Here is a 21393-nt window from a genome sequence, read left to right as displayed (position 1 = left end):
TTTAATTAAAAATACTGAATGCTTGAAAACTTAACATAACATTTTTCTCTAGTAACTCAGTGTAGTAAATAATATTAGCAAAAATTAAATTTATATAAAAATTAGATATATAGATGAAGTTGGCCATTTTGTTGCCTAAGAATTTTAAATAAATTATTACAATTTAAGTTTAAAGATTATGGGTATTTATATAATTTTAACCATCATCTTATCTGGTAATAAAAATAGCTCAATTTCTGATTGACCAGAATCTTTTATAATTAAACATCATAATTGTTCAACAAATATTCAATACAGAGAAATCAATATTAATTCCACTGTTAAAATGAAAAATATAATTCTTATATCAACTATAATATGTTATATAAAATGTGTATCTAAAAATGTAAAAATAAAAAAAAACTTATAATTATTATAAAAAATCATTAATATATTACAATTATCATTATATTCTAGTGTTTATATTTATTGTATAATAAATTACAAACAAATAACTCAATTTCTTTTACTTTTTTCAAAAATAAATTATTTTTATATTATGTTAAACAAATATTATTTATAAAATATTATTATTTAAAGATTGGTCTTATTTATATTTTTTAATTCATAATATACAAAGTATTTAATTATAAATCTTTTTATGTGAAATTATCTTTTTATAATAGATCTAAATTTAAGCAGGAAAACATAAAATGTCTGAAAGATTAAGAGTACACGGTCCTCCATTATATTGATCATCAGGAACAATAATTTCATCTCTGGCAAATGTGACCATTACATGCCTAAAAATATAAGAAAAAAAATGAATTAAAAAAACACACTTAGACTCACATAAATAAATATATATGTATATTATTTGGTAATATCTTTCAAAATTGCATAGTTATTAAATAATTAATAGTATAAACTTATTGTACCAAAATTATAATATAATTAATATTTTTTCTATATTATTATTTATACATATTTTTTTAAAACATGCTCAAGATGTTATCTCTATGGAAAATGATTCAATAAATAATATTAAATAAATTATAGTTAAAAAAATATTATGCTTTCTCTTAAAATAGAATTTAAAAGTAAAATTGAAAATGGAAATACACAAGATTATGAAAACATTGACTTTGTATTCATAAATAAAAGTAAAGGTTTTATTTTGATATGGTTTTTTCTTCTTTTTTTCTGGATATCTACACGATTTCAACTATATAAAAAGCTTACTCAATCATTGAGAGAATTTTTTCTGAATATATTTATGATTTTCTAAATAATTGAGAAAGACTAACCAACATTTTTAAATAGACGACTAAATTAATTGGAAACCAGTTTACAACAAAATATAAATATTTTATTTCTTTTTAAATAATAAGAAATAATAAGAACCGTATATACTTGAAACAAAAACAAGATAGGTACTTTATATTATAATTATATAAGTAATAGCGTAATAGTTTTACTGTTACTATCAAATTAAATAAATAAAGTTAAAGGTTACATAGTTTGCAGTGTTTTTTCCTCAAAAAGTATTTTTTATCAATTTGCCATTGAAACTATCAGATTTAATCAATTTAATACTTGAAAATTAAATACAAGATCCTTATAAGATTTTCTTACTTCAATGAGAATATAATGCAAATATTTAGGAGCAAGTTCTTTTTATAAACATTAGATTGTTAAATTTAAGTTTTTAACTAAATTATACTTATTAATATTTTTTTTTACAAAGGTGGGTTTGTAATTCAACCACCTAATTATAGAATTATGAACCTAATATAACTTTTAAAGTTATACAAAATATTTTTTAGATAAAAAAGCTAATCTACCTGATTTCTTTCACTTGGAATAATTTTTTGAAACCAACAGTACATTGATTTCAAATTTAAGAATAACTGTCTATAAAGATTATCCGACTCTCGTGACTGAACTTTTTAAATTTGTAAAATTATTTTATTTATTAGAATAGAAAATTAATAAAATAAATCGAATAGTTTACCTGGTTTCAATAATTTCTCTAAATGCTATATTTTCTGAATATAAATCTCTAAAGTTATCATTTGAAACAACGACTGCTCCGAATTTAACAGCCTGGTTTAGAATAATTCTGAAATATAACAAATAATTAAAAATAGAGCAAAACTCCATGGTTATGTAAGATACAGGGATGAGTGAATAGTATAGCTGTATTGGTTTTTAAAGCTTTAAATATGTGCACTATTGCATAATTTTTGTTCATTAATCAGTAATAGATGTGGATGAGGAACTTAATATTAAGTACCTGGTCAAATCAACATTAGTTTATCGATATTTTTTGTAATAAGTTTAGAAAATATGAAATTTTTCTATAAAAAAACATAAAAAAAATCAATTAAAAATTAAAATATCTATAGCAAACAGTGATATTATAAGTTTATAAAATCATTCAATGAAAATGTCAAGTCCAGGGTCGGTGCTACTTTTTGCCCTGGGCAAAACTAATTTTATCAATAATCATAGTCACCTATAGCTTGTAGGCCGTAGTTAAAGGCGATAATATGTAATCAGAAAAGGTGAATGCTGCATGCTATATCAGGTAATATATAATAAAATATATTATATTAAATATATTATACAGTAATTATACTATATATATAATAACGTTTAAGGTATACCGGTTTCCATCTGTGCGGCGTTCCATACTGGTCGTCGATTCATATATGACATATTAAACATAATATAATATTGTTGTTTTGTTAATTTGTTTTATTATAAATAAATGTTATTACACATGCTTGTATGCTGTAAAATTAACCGTTTTATAATTTGTTTATAACTTTTCCTCAGTTTTTAGTAATTATTCAAAAAACTGTTAAGAAATAAAAAAATTAACACAACTAGAACCCATTTCCTATCTTTTATTTGGTAATGATCAGTATCATCGAAATTGTGTATGCAGACAAAAAAAAAAAAAAAAAAAAACGCATGATAAAACCAATACAATTTTCATTCCATTCAGTATCTATAAACTATTATTAATTATTCATTTATATATTTTCCGGTCTTAAAATATTTATTTTGATAAATAGACAAGGTATTATCGAAAGTATTCAATGACTTATAAGTTATAAGTTATAATCATGGCTTGTAAGTTCATGGATTTGCATATCAATCTTGTAAAGTTGTATTTAATGCTAGATAACATAGAAATCCATCTCAAGGTCCCACGGTTAAATATGTAAAATCTTATTTTGCATGTTTTTGCATATTTGACATGTTTTTGTATATTTGGCATATTTATGCATATTTTTATTTTATTGGGCATATTATACAAGATTCTATTAGAGTTTATCAAAAATCTAAATGGAAAATTTATATAAAATTAAAAATAGAAATTGTATTATCTTTTCTTTTCTTATCTTTTTAATACTTGTACATTTAATGAATAAATTTATTTCAAAAGTTTCAGATTTAAAATGAATTATTAACAAAGACGTACATAATACGCAGTTCATGAAGTCTTAATGATAGTTTTAAAATTGTATCAGAAATCTATTATTTTTTTTTTATTATAACATAAAAAATAAAATATAGCTATAAAAAAATGAATAGATAATTCATGTTATTTCAAAAATTATTTATGATTTTTTTTAAGTGCATAATTTTAGATATTTAGTGCATATAAATGCATACTTTTAACTTTTTAAGGCATTTTTCAAAGCACTTTTTGCCAATTTTAAGTGCATAAATGCATGCTTATTTAGGCATTTTTTAGGGCATGAACGTACGAACCCTGGTTATAATAAATAATAATGTGCCACAATAGAAAAAAGTTTAGCAACCCTGTTCTAAATAATATTAACCAGAAGAATTGCTCCAATCAAAAATAGGGACAAATAGTTTCTTATAACAAATGCTTATAATCCATTCTAAAAGCTAATAAACTAAGCTAATACTAGTTTACGCAGAATATGAAAGCACAGACTTCTATTTTCATCTTTTACTGAATATGATTACGCGCCAATTCCGAAAGGTATTTCCGATCATGATATCGGCATGTTTCAATAACTTATTTTATATGGATTCGGATGGTTAATTGGAAGAAGGTTCGTGTTGCTCGATAAGAACGAGTTACTGTCTGGTTTATTATTTTTTGGAATTTTTAAATGAAGTACAGTTAGTTTATTCGGGAGATTATTCCAGTAATTCTGTATACTATATAATTAGAAAGTAATGACAATCAATTACAAAAAAATAACTAAAAAAATTCACGACATACCATGTTTAACCAAATGAAATGTCACAAAGTAATTTAAAAAATAATAATGATAGAGATTAAAATTTAGTAATGTTCATTGAATGCATTTATCATTGTTCTCAAGAAGTAATACAATTTTGAATTTAATTTGCGCATTTAAAGATATTTTAAATAATTATTTTTTTTTAGTTTATAAAATTAAATTTATATAGTATTATTTTTTATGTACAATTTAGAATATGTAAAATTAAGATATTCATACATTGTTCTTACTGTGTAAAAATTTAAAAAAAATCTTTTGTCAACAATTTTTTATAAGCAACTGAATTTTAAATTTTGATAGAATTAACTAAAATCACAGAAATTGTATAATTATTATAGTTATGAATTAATTAAACTTTTGATTTTTAAATATAAAGATTGAAAAATGAATAAAAGATTCTTCATTAGTTGACATATGTAGTTAACCAAAACTAAGTTAACTGGGGAATAACAAAAAAAAAAAAAAAAAAAATTTATAAGCATTAGAAAATAAATTTTGAAGAAATAGGATGTTTTACAGTAATTTGTTTATATTATACGAAATATTTAGAAGAATTTTGATTAAACAATGTACATTTTTTACCTATAAATATACATTTAAGGAGTGTAATATATTATACTGTACACTTTAATTAGCTTTATTAATTTTTTTTAAGCCAGTATAATCAACTTGAATATGAATTTCTAAGACTTATAAACAAAATTGATGAAATAGCCACATGGCAATAGGAAAAATAGTTTAAAAATATAAATAATCACCGATCATCATAACAAGTCATCCTTCGATCGTTGATTTTTCTGCTCGGTGTATAACAAATATGCCCTTTTTTAAATAACTTGCTTAAGACAAATTTTGATAAAGAACCAGGTGGTCCCTGTCGATGTTGCGGAATAAATACTAAAATATCAGTATGCCCTCTAGCAGCAAAATATTCTATACATAATTCAATGCCTTTTGCTGAAAAAGTTCCATGGCCATAACTAAAACATAAGATACAGTTTTATTATTTAAATAATTATCATAATAGCTTAGAGAGCAAAAATAACTATTTTTAGTGGGCCTTATATGAAAATATATTGAAATATTTATTTTAATAATTTGAATTAAAAAAATTTATTTTATAAAATATATTCAAATTTTAAAAGTTATGATTTGATTGTAGAATGTCAAATTAATAATAATTGATAATTTTGTTATTATATAATCATATTTAATTTTAATATTTATATACAAAATATATACAGAACTTTATTTACTTATATATATGATTCATCATATATTTATACTAAATAAAAAAAATTAGAAATAATATTTGATTTTTAATGAAACTTTATTCATACAACAAGAATTAAAAAAAAAAAATAATTTTTAAAATACTTTTTTAATAGACATTTTACATTGACAAACGTTGAGCATAGAATGTTATATTGTGTTTTATAAACTGATAATCGTTTGAAGAGAAAAATTGATCACCAATTAAATATAGTTTTATATCATCAATTAAATTTTAATTATTTGAAGTAAAAATCAATTCTTTGTAGCTTAAATCAGCAATTCCTAAACTTTTTCAGCAATGAGGCTTTTTTTTTAAGTAGTATTTTCTCATGGAGCCCCAAGAAATATTTAATCTTAAGTTTTATTTGTCTGTGTTCTACGAAGCATATTACATAAGATATGTATTTATATAGGAGGAAACTCAAACAGAGGTGGAACTACGAAATTTTACACCCAGGAAAATTTTTAATTACGCCCTATCATAGACCAATAATCAATAATACTCTTCTCGAGAATTTTTTTTTAATAATTAATATACAATCATATTTATTGAGTTTTAACCTAATAACAGTATTTAACAAAGTTAAAAACATCAAATTAGTTGTTAATAATTATAAAAATTACACCCTTTAAATTTTATCCCAGGGGATGAATTCCCGTTTTCCACCCACTAGTTCCGCTCCTGAACTCAAAACAAGACAAAATACATTTAATATAAAATATCTGACCAGAAATTCATTGAAATGGGAATACGTATTATTTAAAATTACAAAATTAAATTCTCCTATCAGGATTTTAATATTGTTTGTATATAAATTAGTGAATTATATTTGAGTTGACTAAGTCTTGTAAAAATATATTTGCTAGTTTTTTTTAAATAATGATCAATAATTGTTATATTATTACATTTTCTATGGTATAACAAACAGAGCCCTGGAGGAACAATTGTGGAGCTTTAAGGGTTGCGAAACACAGTTTGGGAATTGCTGGTTTAAATTATTTTTAATTTAGTTTTATAAATATAATTTAGAAATTCAGGTAATTTAGGTAAGACTCACGCATGTCCAATATTTAAACCATCAATATAGATTGGTCGTAACTGTCTAGTAGTCTTCATCAATGTTGTACATGGAAAATTAGTAGATGGTTGAGGAGGTTTTGAAGGAACATTCATAATTTTAATATGTTCGTTGTTCTTTGAATGTTGCAAGTTATTTTGATGATTCACACTAAGTTCATTAAAGTTAAATGGTGCATTCACAACATTTAATAATTGTTTATGGTAGCATACATTTTTATTGCGGTGTTTTTGTATAGCCTTTTTTGAATAATCAGAAACCCCACAAGATTCTTTTATAGAATTGTGATTATTAGAATTTTTAACAGACTGTTTTTCTTGTGTGTTTTCTTCATCATCACTATCCAAAATGATAAGTTCAATTGGATTTTTATGACCACAAATGGTTTGACTTAATATCGTATTATTTCTTTGTTCAAAGTTTTTAGTAATATCTATAGTGTAATCATTTTCAATGTTTAAACTTTTTGTTTCAGAAGATGATGCTTGATTCAATACACAATCATATTCATCAGTAATATCTATTATTTCTTGAATTTCAGAACTTGGATTAACTGTGTTGCAACCAACAGTATTCATGTTATTTAATTGATTATTTGGAGGAGGTGAATCATCATCATTATCTATTATTGTTACCTCAACAATATTAATATTCTTACACTTCTTATTTTTTACTTTTCCCATGATTTATCTGTAAAATTTTTTTATTATACTAGTTAGTTATACAAAGGTTTTTAGTAAGTATAAAAAGTTAACAACATAAAATAATTAAAAGTAGAATTATTTTCTAAAAAATTAAAGGTAAGTATTAATATATTTCTATTTTGCTGTGTACATTATTGATAATAGTAATTAATAATTACTAATAATCACAGCGTAATCACTGATTAAACCGTCATAAAATGATAAATATTATCATTATTTTTAATTTTATAAGTAAGTTCACCATTATTTATAATACGTTGCTAAATTTTGATATATTTATATATATATTATAAAATTAAAATTTTTTTTTCAGGCATTACAGTTATCAATAATGTAAATGATGACAACAACTAATAACAATTAATTTACAACATTTTAATTAAAAATCTATCCCCCCCATAAATTTCAGTTTGCATAACAAGAAAAAAAAAATAAAATGTATTATCTTGTAAAAAATTAAATCATCAATAGAAATATTTTTAGAAAAAATTGATTTATACATCTCGGATTTTTAAATTTTTTTTATTTAATTTAATTGAACTTCGCAGAAAATTAAAAAAAAAGATTAATAATTGTTCGTGAATCCGTACAGACTCCATTTCTAATAACCTAACTTTTATAATAATTATTATATACATAGTATAAAAATATTATTCCATGTACAATAATATCAAGATACTTTCACCAAAGCCTGGTCTAAAAATTGGATGATAAAAAGTTAAGAAATGCAACTAATTAAATAATTAAGTTTTCAATTACTTTTTCCCTTTACCTAGATGCCCATTCCATAATAAAGTTATATAATAAAACCAGGACCGTTTATAAAAAATCGAGATAGTAGATTTGATACATGACTGACTAGGAGCATTCACTTTAGTATAAAAATTGCAAATAGCCAGATCGATTTTACTACAATGGACCACTCTGAAAATATAAATTCTAAATTAAATTCAACTTTATATTATCATTTTGTATTATATCATTTTTTTTCAATAACAATTTGTAAATAATTTTACAGTGAAAATTAAATACTATTAGATATAATTCATAATAATAGATAACAAATATAATAATAAACATAATATAAAACTTAGTTAATAATTTTTGTTAGTGGCTGGAAACAACAATCAACTTTGGCATTGTATTTTTAATGGTAGTATTTATTTTTATTTTGATACGACTCCGCATAATATGGAGGAGTTATAGAAGTGAAAATCTCGAGTGAAAAATGATGCAACGGTACGGGCTTTGTTGAACCCGTGGTTCTATGTACCGAATTTCGAAGCATAATTATTGGACTAAAGGCCTTCCCACACTAAATATGCCGGCGTTCGTTACGATGACGTAAGTCAAAAGTATGCGTTCGACTCAACGTACATGGGCCTCACACTAACTGCGTTCAAGTACGGATCTAGAACTCAAATTGGGGAGGGGGAAGGTAATTTTTTCGAAAGGACAAAAAGATAATACACAATTGCAAAATAATTAAAGTAAATTATTAAAATTAAATAACAAAGTTTAATCTTCTTTGTTTTATTTTTCCAAATTTTTAAATAATACTATCAACATTTATGGGTATATTCTTGTGAATATTGAGCAAAGCGAGACCGATGAAGCGTTCCTCTCCCATGTTTGAAAGAAGCCATGTCTTAAGGCGCCTGAGAGTAGAGAATGATTGCATGTATAATATTTTTTAACAAGTTATTAGAACCTAAAGTTATCTTTCCGTCGAAGGTCGAAAACTCAAACATTTCCGCAGATTTACTATTATATTTATATTTATACGTCAACAATATTATAGTCTATCAGTGAGTATATAATGACTTTTAATATTCTTAGAGGTTGGATGTAAATTATGATTTTATGAACAAGTGGTGATGTAGTTTAAATGTATATAAATATAATATGTTGAATAACATTTTTATTACAAGAAAAAATTTAATTGAAAAAAATAATTAAAAACGCAATTTATGCATATTTTAATTTTTAAATAAACACGAAGGACCTAATCTTGATGTTTTTCTGGGGAGAGGGTCATGACCTGGTTTGTTAACCAGTTTGTTAACCAGCGCCTGTGTATGCGATCTAAATGCGGGTGTAGTATAGGTTATGTTTATTGGGATAGAGAATACTGTTTTTTATATATTTCAAAAATAAAATTATTTTGGTGTATAGTTTAATAGGTACTTAATGATTATGTTATTGAATATAATATGTTTTTATTATATTGCGGAGATAAAATTAATTTCAAATAGCAATAAATGTTTCGATTCTAGTAAGTCAATGCATCTGATAACAATTTTATATCATACGTCGACGCATCGTACGAACGTATCCGATTTTTAACGCGTCGTATCCAGTGTGCGAACTTGTATTTAAATATGTAGAATTTATTAAGAGTACGTCATCACAACGGTTGCCGACGTATTTAGTGTGAGAAGATCTTAACTCTTTTTATCTATTTACTCACGATTTTACACCTATATCATTGGTAATTAACTACGTTTTACGGCTAAGGAATGAGAGAAGACGCAAATTGTCATACCTCTCCCGGGCCACACAATTAGGATAACTTGAGTCAGTGGTTGTCAGAGTGAGCAATGACGTAGTCAACTTTCCTTCCAGAATGTCACGAGTAACACCACTCACAGGAAATCATCAACAAACAACTTTCTGAAGTTGCTATGATTGACCGCTATTTGCCATTTGGTCATTGGCTGTGATCAGTGCCGTAATCGGCGATCGTAAATTCTCCTGGGTCTACTCCAGTATTATCTGACAGGAACATGTAAACTCTCCCATGTCTACTCGTACTCTAGTACTACCAGACGGAAACATATAAACTCTCGCGGGTATAATTGGACAATTTTTAAAAGAAAGGGCTATGTCAATTTTACTGTAGCCAATTCATAGTGTAGCAATAATATTTAAAACAACTCGGAAGAGTTTACACGTTTTCTATAGGTGACCATAATGTAGACCTAGAGAGTTTACATATTTCCTTCAGGTAAACATAATATTGATGCGGGAGAGTTTACCATACGATCAATAGAGTTTATAGAGATTAACAATTGATCGATTTTGTTTTGTAAACATTATTTTAGCATTAAGCGGCTATAACCGACATTAAAGAATTTATAAATTAATATAATATAATAAATTAAACGAGTATTGTATTTCGATGTCGAGTTGAGACGAGTTAAGTTTAAAATTCAAGTTGTTGAAAAATGTTGAGTACTCGAGAAAAAAGTCATAATTACCAAAACAATTTCGTAAATAAAATATCAAGGCATTAACAATCTATTGATATAATTAAAACCATAAACCATACATTTTCCTGATGTTTTCTATCGAAACTATTTAGAATCCAGTTATTTATAGTTTTAAAATTTAACTTTTAATAAAGTAATAAAATGAACTCGAGTACTTAATTAAGTCAAGTACTCAATTTAAGTTGAGAATTTGTTGAAGTTATAAGCTTGCGCAGACCTATATTTCAGGAGGTGCCTGGTTACCTACAATACTTTCTACAACAGCGATTCTTAACCATAGGGTCGCGATCCAATTTTGGGTCGCCAATAATTTTAAATTGGTCGGATAAAAATTTAAAACGTTAGTATAATTTTTTATTTTTAAGTCTTATAAATAATAAATGAAACCTTATGTACGTTGGTTATCATGGAGAAAAATTTTAACGTGATTTTTTTGAATTAAGAACTGAAATAGAAGTATTTTTAAGAGAAAAAAATTCACTGTTATCCATCCATTTTCAAGTTATAATTTGGTTGACAAAAGTTGCGCATCTATCAGATATTTTTTCGTTATTAAATGAGTTAAATTTGAGTATGAAAAGGCCATTAACTGATATTTTTACATGTTGTCATAAAGATATTTACTACAGTCAAAACCAAATCAAGAAACAAGCTTGCTATCAAACCCACGATGCGTATTTCACTTACTAACTCCATAGAAGAACTCTAAATTGTTTCATTGGTAAAGCAACATCAAGACCAAGGAAGTCATTAAATTAAAAATTATTTAAAAAACCATACAATATTATTAAAAGAACTGTTTATTTTTAAATATAATGTAATTAATATTATGACTTGTTATGAATACAAGTAATATGAGTAAAAAATGTTATTCAATCAAGAGTACCAAATAGTTATTTTTTATTCCGCCATTGAATATTATTTATGAAAAGGTCGCAGGAAAAATTTGGTAAATATCTTGGGTCGCCACTACACAAAAGTTAAGAACCGATGTTCTACAATACTTTATCTTAACAAAATATGTAAGTATATTTATTAAATTATAATGTATAAATAATAAAATAAATATAAGTTTTATTTTTTATTTAATATTGTGATAATTTGTCCCAATAAATACGTTTTCCTTGAATCTCGTATATTTTTTTTAGCTTCAATTATTTATGACTTGTACTTTTGAAAAGTCAATTGTAGCTGTTTTATTATCATAAGAAGTTTTTTTACAAACATTTTAAAAATTTAGTTTCATTTTTTCTATTATTTTTTACCAAATATTTTAGAATAAATTACACTTAATATGAGCAACATCAATTAAAATACAGACCCCTTACTCTTAGACTTAAATCATAGGTCCCCATTCACTACATTTCGGGGGAATGCCCGGGAACTCAAACTTGACTCGAACAATTTTACAAAGTCGAGTACTCATCCAACTCTAAAAAAAATAGTTTGGTTACAATTGACTAAAGGAACGGGTTCCTTGCAGCGTCCAGATAGATGTGATGAAGAAAGCAAATTAATTTTATTTACATACGGATCCAAATTAGTGTATTGCGACCATGGGTGCCCGCAGGAAATTCATCAGGGGGCATAATTAAATCAAACACCAGAAACTATATTAAAAAATGTATTCTTAGCAAACAAAGATATAAGATATGTATACGAGTTATACACATTTTAGTCGTTATTAAATAAAAACTGAAGTCTTCGCAGTTGTTCAATTGCAAACCTTATTATTAACTGTTCAATTAATTTTTTCTAAGGGGCATTGCCTCGTCTTGCCCCCCCCCCCTCTAGGTGCACATGGTTGCGGCAATGGCTATGGTAGAAGAACGGTGATCCTCATTCGTGGAGCCATTTGACATGGTTCCATGTTAGTGATGGGAGAAGGGGGTTGTTATTAGGCCTGATATACACGTACGGGTTTTAAACGTGCGGTGAACCGCTCTCCAATCATCACTCGTACCTAAGTACCGTATTCGTGTTTTAGAAATAGAAATACAATGAAAAAAAAATTATTTTCGTATCTAGTATACAAAAAGTAAATATTTAAAAAAAAAATTTTCCTGATAAATAGCTCCACGTCACAACTTTTTTTAAGATTTTTCGACCACGATGTTTTCTAATGTTTCGTGGTGAAATGACGCTCGTGTGCACTACACAATATTATTTATACAATAATACGTTATGAGACTTCAGAAGTGTAAGCACAGTACCGCGGCGATGCCTTTGGCACAATCAATCACAAAGTTGCCGCACGGAGCCGCAGCGTCACTTTGCGTTCGTGTGCATGGCCAATATCAGTGGCGTACATACGGGGTGGGGGTGGGGGGGTTCAAACCCCTCTAGGGCCAAAAAAATAAAGAAGAAAATTGTTTTATTATTGATGACATGTAATATATTCGTAGTTTCATTATTACGCTTTTAACTTAAAATATATATATATTTTTTTTAGCCTTTAATTTTACTAATATTTTTAAGTATACAATTTGTACTTAAAAGTTATTATTACAGTGTTAATTTTAAACTTTGAAAATTTGCTTTTCTCGCTTCATGACTGGCAAATTCATCGTTAATTTTTTCATATGAAATTTTTTATTTAAATGCACTATTTTCATAATTTCATCATTAAATTTATAAGTAGTGTGTAGAAATAGACAACATCTACGTATTTCAAAAAGTATAATGGAAAATTTTCGATTTAACTGTAGGATAAAAATACGACTTTTGCACAATTTTGCGCCCCTTTGCAATTCGCGTCCTTGGCGTAGGCACAGTTCGCCATACCCATGCTACGCCACTGCGCATCAGGCCTTAGGCGAGTCAATCTCGGATGAAAAGTATAACGTTCTGAAATCCGTGGTCCTACGTGCCGAATGTCGGAGCACGATCACTACGCTAACGTGTCGTATCTTTTCACTTAATATTTTACATCTAGTAACTACGTTGTGTGGCTGAGGAATGATAACGTGCCATAGGCAGATATTAGGAGGGCGCTTAGGGGGCTTAGACCCCCCAAATATTTTAATAGCCCCCCCCCCCAAATTGAAACTTTGTTAGAAATTTTATTCGTTGTTTTTATAATTTATTTATAATTATCTGTTCATTTTTTTTGAAAATCATAAAATAAAAAATAATAAAAAAATATTTACAATAGCATTAACAATACCAATTACATAGTTTGGCTACTTGCGAAAGAAGTTTCAGTGCAATGAAAAGAATAAAAACTTGGTTAAGGACATGGTTGGTTCAAGATAGGTTCAGTAATCTTTCAATACTATATATTGAAAAAGATACATCGAAAAATATAAAAAGCGATGATATTTTGAGTATCTTTGCTAATACAAATAGTTATTTGTCATTAAAATAAAATATTAATTATTTTTAAATATATACGTTATTTAGTGTTTTTTTAATACAGTTTAAACGTATCTATATTTTGAATGGTAATAAGTTTTACTTGTGTATGGGAAGGAGGTGTGGGGGGCAAAGCCCCTGCGGGTTATTTTACATTAAATTATTTTAGCCACCCCAAAAACTCAACCAAATGTTCACCTATGTAACGTGCCTCGTCAAGTTTACAAAACTGTTCAATTCTTTATTTGTTAATTTGCATAATAATTGAAAATAGTAAACATTGTATATCAAATATATATATATTATACATAATTATATTATTATATTTATTATATATTGCAGATCCTATGTGAACCACATGTTTACATCCCAGTTAGATACAGGCTTACTTAATTTAACATAGTAGACCGAACGTAAAAGAATAGCGGATATTAACTTCATTAAAGGTCTGTTGAGTAATAAAGTTGATTCAGTTATCCTCATCTCTACTTCAATTTAAGGTTCCTCTGTACATATCTAGGCTTGCTATCTCCTTCTCTATTCCTCATTCGACCACCAACTACATATGCCTATTAGACGGTTAATGTCTCGCGCTAATACGGATCTCTCCTTTCTCATGTCTGTTCACGAAATTTAATTACTGTTCTGTACTTACTTACTGTAAAATTTATTTTATACTCATTTTACTGCTGTATAATATTATATCTATTCTATATAATAATTTAAAAAAAGGGCCTCACCCGTATATATTAATAAAATAAAATAAAAATAAATAAAATAATTTATTTTATTTTTATTTATATACTTTTAAAATATCTATAAATGGTCAAAAAAAAAAGAAAAGTCGAAATCTTTTGAAAATTATACCATCTATGGCAAACGATGATTTAATAAGCATCCACTGAAAATGTCAAGTTTTTACGATTATTATTTTTTCAGTTACAATAAAAACAAATATTCTATTTGACTGAAAATCGTAAATTATAAATATCGTTACACCGTACATTTTGTTGGTTTTTAGTAATTTTTTATAAATTTTCTACTCAAATAACTGTTGAACATTCTGGCCGAAATCATGTACACAGACATAGTAAAAAAAAAAAAACAAATCATTAAAAAACCAATTCATTGTATATCAAATATTGTTAAAGGTGTTCATTATTATCTGTTTTAATACGTAGTTCTGAAAAGAACTAATAGTGGTCCTTATAAGGACTCTTTATGAATAGAAGACCTAAATAGTAAAATCTATTTTTTCACAGAAGTCCACAGTAAAAAATAAATAAAAATTAAAATGTAAATAGTCAAATGAAATTTTCCAAAATTTACCAAATTAAAAATAAATAAGTTTCCAAAAATAAAAAATCCATAGCAAGAGAATAAATTATATTTAATGGTAGAAATGTTTAAAAATAAAATACATTTTAAGTATAAAAAATATTTAATACTTAGGGTGATCATACGTTCCGTTTAAGACGGGATTGTCCCTTTTTTATCATTATGTCCCGTTATCTCGACAAACTTTGAACGAGACGCTTTTTGTCCCGTTTTTAAAATAGGGTCCCGTTTTAATCCCGTAACTTCCATAAAAATTGTAAACCGAGAGTAAAAGAAAAAAATAAATAAGATATGTCATATAGTGTATATATATGTACTACGAACTCATGAGAGACTTCTAACGAAATCGATATTAAATACGAATAGTTTACCAATATAAAGTAATATTTATAATTAACGATATTCGGTATAATAGGTATATTAGGTATATTAATCGAAAAATCGAACATGGTCGTGCAGTAACGTGTGTATATTGCAACGATCTTATATAGCCACTGTGTATCAGTTCTTTTTATTTAAATTATAGCGAGTCGTTAGTGTTATCACTTTTATTGTTTTTTTTAAATGCCTAAAAGGAAATATATGTTCACTGTACATTTGCAAATTAACTAATGCAGTAATAGAAAGAATATTTTCAATCACAAATATTTTATGAATGGACGAAAAAAAATCGTTTTATCGTACCAATTGTCAAAGCAATAATAATTCTTAAAAATAATTTTAAAAAATATTCCTGTAATGATTTTTATGATTGTTAACACAACTAAAACTATTAAATGCAATCAGTTCATCAAAAAAATATAATGTCAAAGGATGTGATGAAGATAATTATAAACAATTGACATCAACTCAACAAAAATAAAGAATATTTTAAGTAATTTTTTTCAATCTCACAGTCATAGGCGTGCGCATGGGGTATGCAGGGTATGCCGCTGCATAGTCTGCGGCTTCATGCGAGGGGCCCATATTTATTATTAAGTTAAGAAACTTTAAATTTAATTACCGCCACAGGAAATTTAAATCAATTAAAGCTTGATAGTAATGATATTTCAATGTTGAAGGAAAAATTTAATTTGAATACTACATTTGAGTCTGAAATTAAGCTCATTACAAATATGTCTGATAGAACTTCTATTAGAGGGTCATCAAATAAAACAATTTTAGTATAGCTGAATTGGTTATCAGAAAACGACCGGAAAACAATATTTTCAAATTTCAATAAAGCTTTAACACAATTTGCAACAATACCTGTGACAAGCTGCTCGTGTGAGAGGGACTTTTCCAAATTGTCTATTGTGAAGTCTAAACTTAGAAACACTATGTTACAAGAACATCTTGATTCACTGATGTTAATATTTATCGAACAAAAGATGGCATCAGAAATCAATATTGAAGATGTAATAGATGAATTCAAAGCATGTGTGCCGATAAAAAGAAGACTTGAACTTTAGATTTTAAGTACTCTCCATAAAATAACAACATTATAAATATGTTAAAATTATTCAAAAGCATTCAATATAGTACATACTTGATCTTAAATAAATAATAAATTTTTTTTTAATAAATATAAATCAAATTTCAAACTACTTATTTCTACAGTGTATTTTTTAATATTCTACTGTAAAACTATGTGTGATTTTAGATTCTAAGGGAAGTAAAGAAGCTAAGTAGTATATATGCAAAAACTTAGATTGTGACTTGAATCTTATATGCGTTAAAAGAAAATGCAAATAAATTAAGGGCAGATTAGAAAATTTATTTGTGAGGGGCCCTATATTTCTTATTACATAACCTGCGAATAAAGTCTGCGCACGCATATGCTCACAGTAAAAAAAAAATGCAAATTAATGTTTTATTAAAATATTAAACTAATTAAAAATTATTTTTATTGCATATAATATTGAAGTTAAAAAAATGTGGTCTTTTTTTTAGAAAACATATTTGTCCCGTTTTTTTTTTTTTTTTCATAAACATGGTCATCCTATTAATACTAATATATAAACCTTCAAAAGAATACACAAACATTTCACCAAATATATTAAAAATATAATTATATAAAATGTGATAAATAACTTATTTAAATTGGCAAGTTTTTAAATAAGTTAAAAATAAAATGTATACTTCAACCATACCATTTTTAAACATATCGAATACTTATTTCAAAATAGGTTTAATAAACAAAATTGGTTTTTATATTACTATAAAATAACCAAAAATATTTAGGATTATATTTGATAGAGTTTAGAACATTTGATAGGTAGTTAGAATAATCCCTTTTTTCTTAATAAATTAAATGTTTTGGACTTAAAATATTTTACACTAATGAGAGTTTAACTTAATTTGAGTTATTATTTGAAATATTGTATCATACTTCTTAACATTAAAGCTGCTGAACTGAAGGCACGCAACAAAGTAATGAAATAATTTTGAACAGTAAAGATAATTATAGAATAAAATTTAGAAATATTAGTATCAATATTATTATGTTTAAATAAATTGAACCAGTTAATCTGACTTGTCTCCAAATTAATTAATACTTGGCTCTTTTTTTTTTTTTGTATGTATATAATTATTTATAAATCTGGTTACTAACTTTATTAAATTATTAAGTATTAAAAAGCTAATAGCTATTAATAGATACAGATTGCAAAATTTTTTTAATATAGTAATAAAGTAATTTTTAATAATAACACCTGTTATCTAACTTGAATATATATATAAATATATTTTTGTATGATAATAAATTATGAAATAAATAAATTTAAAAATGTAATAATTTCTTTTGCAGTATGTAACAAAGGTATTTAATGTGGTAATGCATAGGCATTTTTCATAATTTTTAAATAATAGGTATAGGAAATCACAAATAGTATTAGGAAATTTAATATAATTTGACTTAAAAGATGTAATTGGTATTGGTAAAATAGAAACACTAGCAAAATATTTTCCAAATAAATTTACAATAGGTAGCCACCTTCAGCTTCTTGATTATTATAATTTATTAGATTTGACAAATAATGATTAGGTTTTATTACTATAAAATAACCAAAAATATTTAGTATTATATTTGATAGAGTTTAGAACATTTGACAAGTAGTTAGAATAATCCCTTTTTTCTTAATAAATTAAATGTTTTGGACTTAGAATATTTTACACTAATTAGAGTTTAACTTAATGTAAGTTATTATTTGAAACATCATATCATATTTCTTAACATCAAAGCTGCTAAACTGAAGGCATGCCACAAAGTAATGAAATAATTTTGAACAGTAAAGATAATTATTGAATAAAATTTAAAAATACTAGTATCAATAATATTATGTTTAAATAAATTGAACCAGTTAATCTGACTAATCTCCAAATTAATTGTATGATACTTTGCTCTGTTCCAATTGTATACAATTTCATTATAATGAAGATTATATACATTATTAAATACAACATTATAATTTATTTCTAGAAGTGGATGGTATTGATCAACATTTACAACAGGAAAATTGTTTACAGATAAGTTCATGGAATTAATGTTTAGGATTACATAATCAAGAATCATTTTTTGAGTTAAAAATATTATTAAATTTAAGCATATTTAAATAATATCAGAAAAAAAGACATTTGAAGACATGGCCTTTTATAAAATTTTCATATTTAATAATTTGAATTAAGTGTTGGACCACAAACAATTTGATAATAGATTAAAAAAGTAGTTCATCAACTAAATCAAACTCTGATATTTAAGATGAAGTGGTATTCTTTTTGATGTATTTTATTTTATTCTTAAGATTGGAAACTTTGTTATTCAAAAGAGTTATTGGTATATAAAGTATATAAAAGATGTTATTGGTCAAAAAATTATTTATTTGTGCAGTCAGATCATTAAAAAAATGTTTAGCAAGATTTTTAATGTCTTACATTGATAATTAATGGAACTAATCAATTAATTTGTTTATATTTTAATTAATTAGTGATTTTTATTATTGAAATTCATTGTTCTTTTATTGTAATACACAAAAATTAAATTTTATAAATCAGAATAAGAGAATGATGAATAGATAATTAAATTTAATCACTCACACATACCGAACCGGTAGAAATAAGATGGTGAGACATTGATCCGAGATAATAGAAAAACATAACACACATAAGTTATTCTGGCACAACAGACTATACAAGACTTTATTAAAAATTTTTCTTACAAGGAAAATATTATTATGCTCTAAATCTAGTCACGGAGTAGAGGTATTTTATGATTTTATAAGAATGCCCTACCTGCATTTTTAGGTTTAAGCACTACTAGGGTACTGTTGATTTATCTAAATATCTAATCAAATTCACCTAACAATTACTTAATAGATTCAGATTACCTATACCAATACATTCAATAAATTAGTTTAAGTAAATGAAAATAAGTAACTCTTATGATAGTATAAAAGATACATTTATGAATAATTTAAACAAATCTAAAAAACCGTAAGCAAACTAATCTGGTGCATGAAGTGTTTACTTCAGACTTAATAAGGAGTATGGAAAATATCTAAGCTAAGTTATTTATATAATATATAGATGTATATCTACGACCTAGGTTGGTTATAAACCCCCTCTCCGGGGGTATTTTTGAAATTATCACTGGATACAATTAATATACTTACCGAAGAACGATGAGAATCCTTATGAGTGACGCGATACGTGTGTATAGGGAGTATTAAGTATATATTTTACGGAATGTACCATTCACGCGCAGCGCGATCTGATCACTGGTGACAACTCGAGTCCGGAACCAGAAGGAAATTCGGGAGAAGTTAACATAGACTTTAACGAAACGCTGGTCCGCGCGCTTGAGCAATCCGATGTTGAATTACATGAGTAGTGGTGTTTAGAACTCGACTAGCGATAACAAACAGCTCGAGTTCTCAACAAGAGCGCTGAAAAAGATGATCGATGAGTGAAGGACACGGATACGAGAGGAGCGCACACGACAAGTGCATAGAGAGCGATAAGGTCCGAACAGATGGGATGTGGAACCAACGAGATACGGCCGTGAGATATGTACGCTGTTAAGAGCTAATGATGGAACGGATAATATAGTGCGTCGCGATAACATTTTCGAGGTTAGGACTGACCAACGTCACTTCTTACCGATCGTGTACCCAAAACGTAGATAAGTATTGTTCCGGACGTCCCGTCGCGTTCGCGTCCGAGGCGCGAATGCTAGCGCGCAGCGGCTGTGTCGCGTGAAACGCGATTATCGAGCAGCGGAACCACGGTTATCTACTCTACCATCGATGAAAACCGAACGCTTCCGCACGATCCAACCACAGATGTGCATAAAAATATATTCATTTATTTTACTTATTTCTGTGGTCGTAACCCTGATTAAAAAACAGTTCGCGCAACAGCGGATGTTAAAATTTATCGAGTGTACGGACGAACAGGGAAATCGTCACCGGAGACCCGTCGGCCGGACGTGCGCAGTACCCGCGATGTCCGTCCGACCCCGGTGGCCACCCGTTCTCGCATGCAAACTATTGTCTAAGGCCGTCCGCCACCGTACTACATGATATGTAGTATACATTATATTGGTTTACCGTATTCTATGTGCGGTAAAAACCGAGAAAATTATTTTATTGTATTTTTTTTTTTTTTTCATTTTTCTTATTGACATAACTTTTTGCTGATTTTCCGATTATTCGGGTACAATTGTTACAAAAATGTATTCGTTTATTAATCGTTTACTCCTACGGTACACCGCATATCACATGCTCATGCCCCTCCCCCCCTACATCCGGTATAGGTCTGTAATAAACAGTGACTACAATATGACCGCCGCTCTATGCTACAGCATTACACTGCAGTGATTCATTAGTTACTATAATAAATTATGATTGATTCGTTTACACAGCGACAATCACAACCATCGTACAAAATGAATCGTCACTTATGGTTGATTTCACCAATTATGCATAAATCGTGATTACAGTGATCATGATGAATAAGTTAAACGTGATTAAATCTAACTTGGATTTCACCATGTCAATCACGGTTCCACAAATCGCGATTACGGTCTATTAGTCGGGAAAATAACTAATAATAGGGATCT

At 26.8% G+C, this 21393-nt stretch overlaps 1 protein-coding gene across 2 annotated transcripts; it reads right to left on the bottom strand.

The window, feature by feature from the left end:
* Window positions 1-588: 588 nt before the first annotated feature.
* LOC112683195 (NEDD4-binding protein 1-like) lies at window positions 589-20662 on the bottom strand. Of its 2 annotated transcripts, XM_025554139.1 has the most exons (5): window positions 19946-20626; window positions 6608-7318; window positions 5033-5254; window positions 1994-2101; window positions 589-782 (listed from the first exon to the last, which is right to left on the bottom strand). In XM_025554139.1, the coding sequence occupies exons 2-5, from the start codon at window positions 7309-7311 to the stop codon at window positions 674-676; spliced, it is 1143 nt and encodes a 380-aa protein (XP_025409924.1). In that variant the 5' UTR covers window positions 7312-7318; window positions 19946-20626; the 3' UTR covers window positions 589-673. The 2 variants fall into 2 exon arrangements, with proteins under 2 accessions (XP_025409924.1, XP_025409998.1); XM_025554213.1 differs by lacking the exon at window positions 1994-2101 and having other exon boundaries at window positions 19946-20662.
* Between the last annotated feature and the right edge of the window lie 731 nt (window positions 20663-21393).

This window comes from Sipha flava, unplaced genomic scaffold (assembly GCF_003268045.1).
Source record: "Sipha flava isolate LNK unplaced genomic scaffold, YSA_version1 0_pilon_pilon, whole genome shotgun sequence".
NCBI classification, from domain to species: Eukaryota; Metazoa; Arthropoda; class Insecta; order Hemiptera; family Aphididae; genus Sipha; species Sipha flava.
Note: the sequence above shows the minus strand (reverse complement) of the source record. Positions and strands in the feature narration are given on the sequence as shown.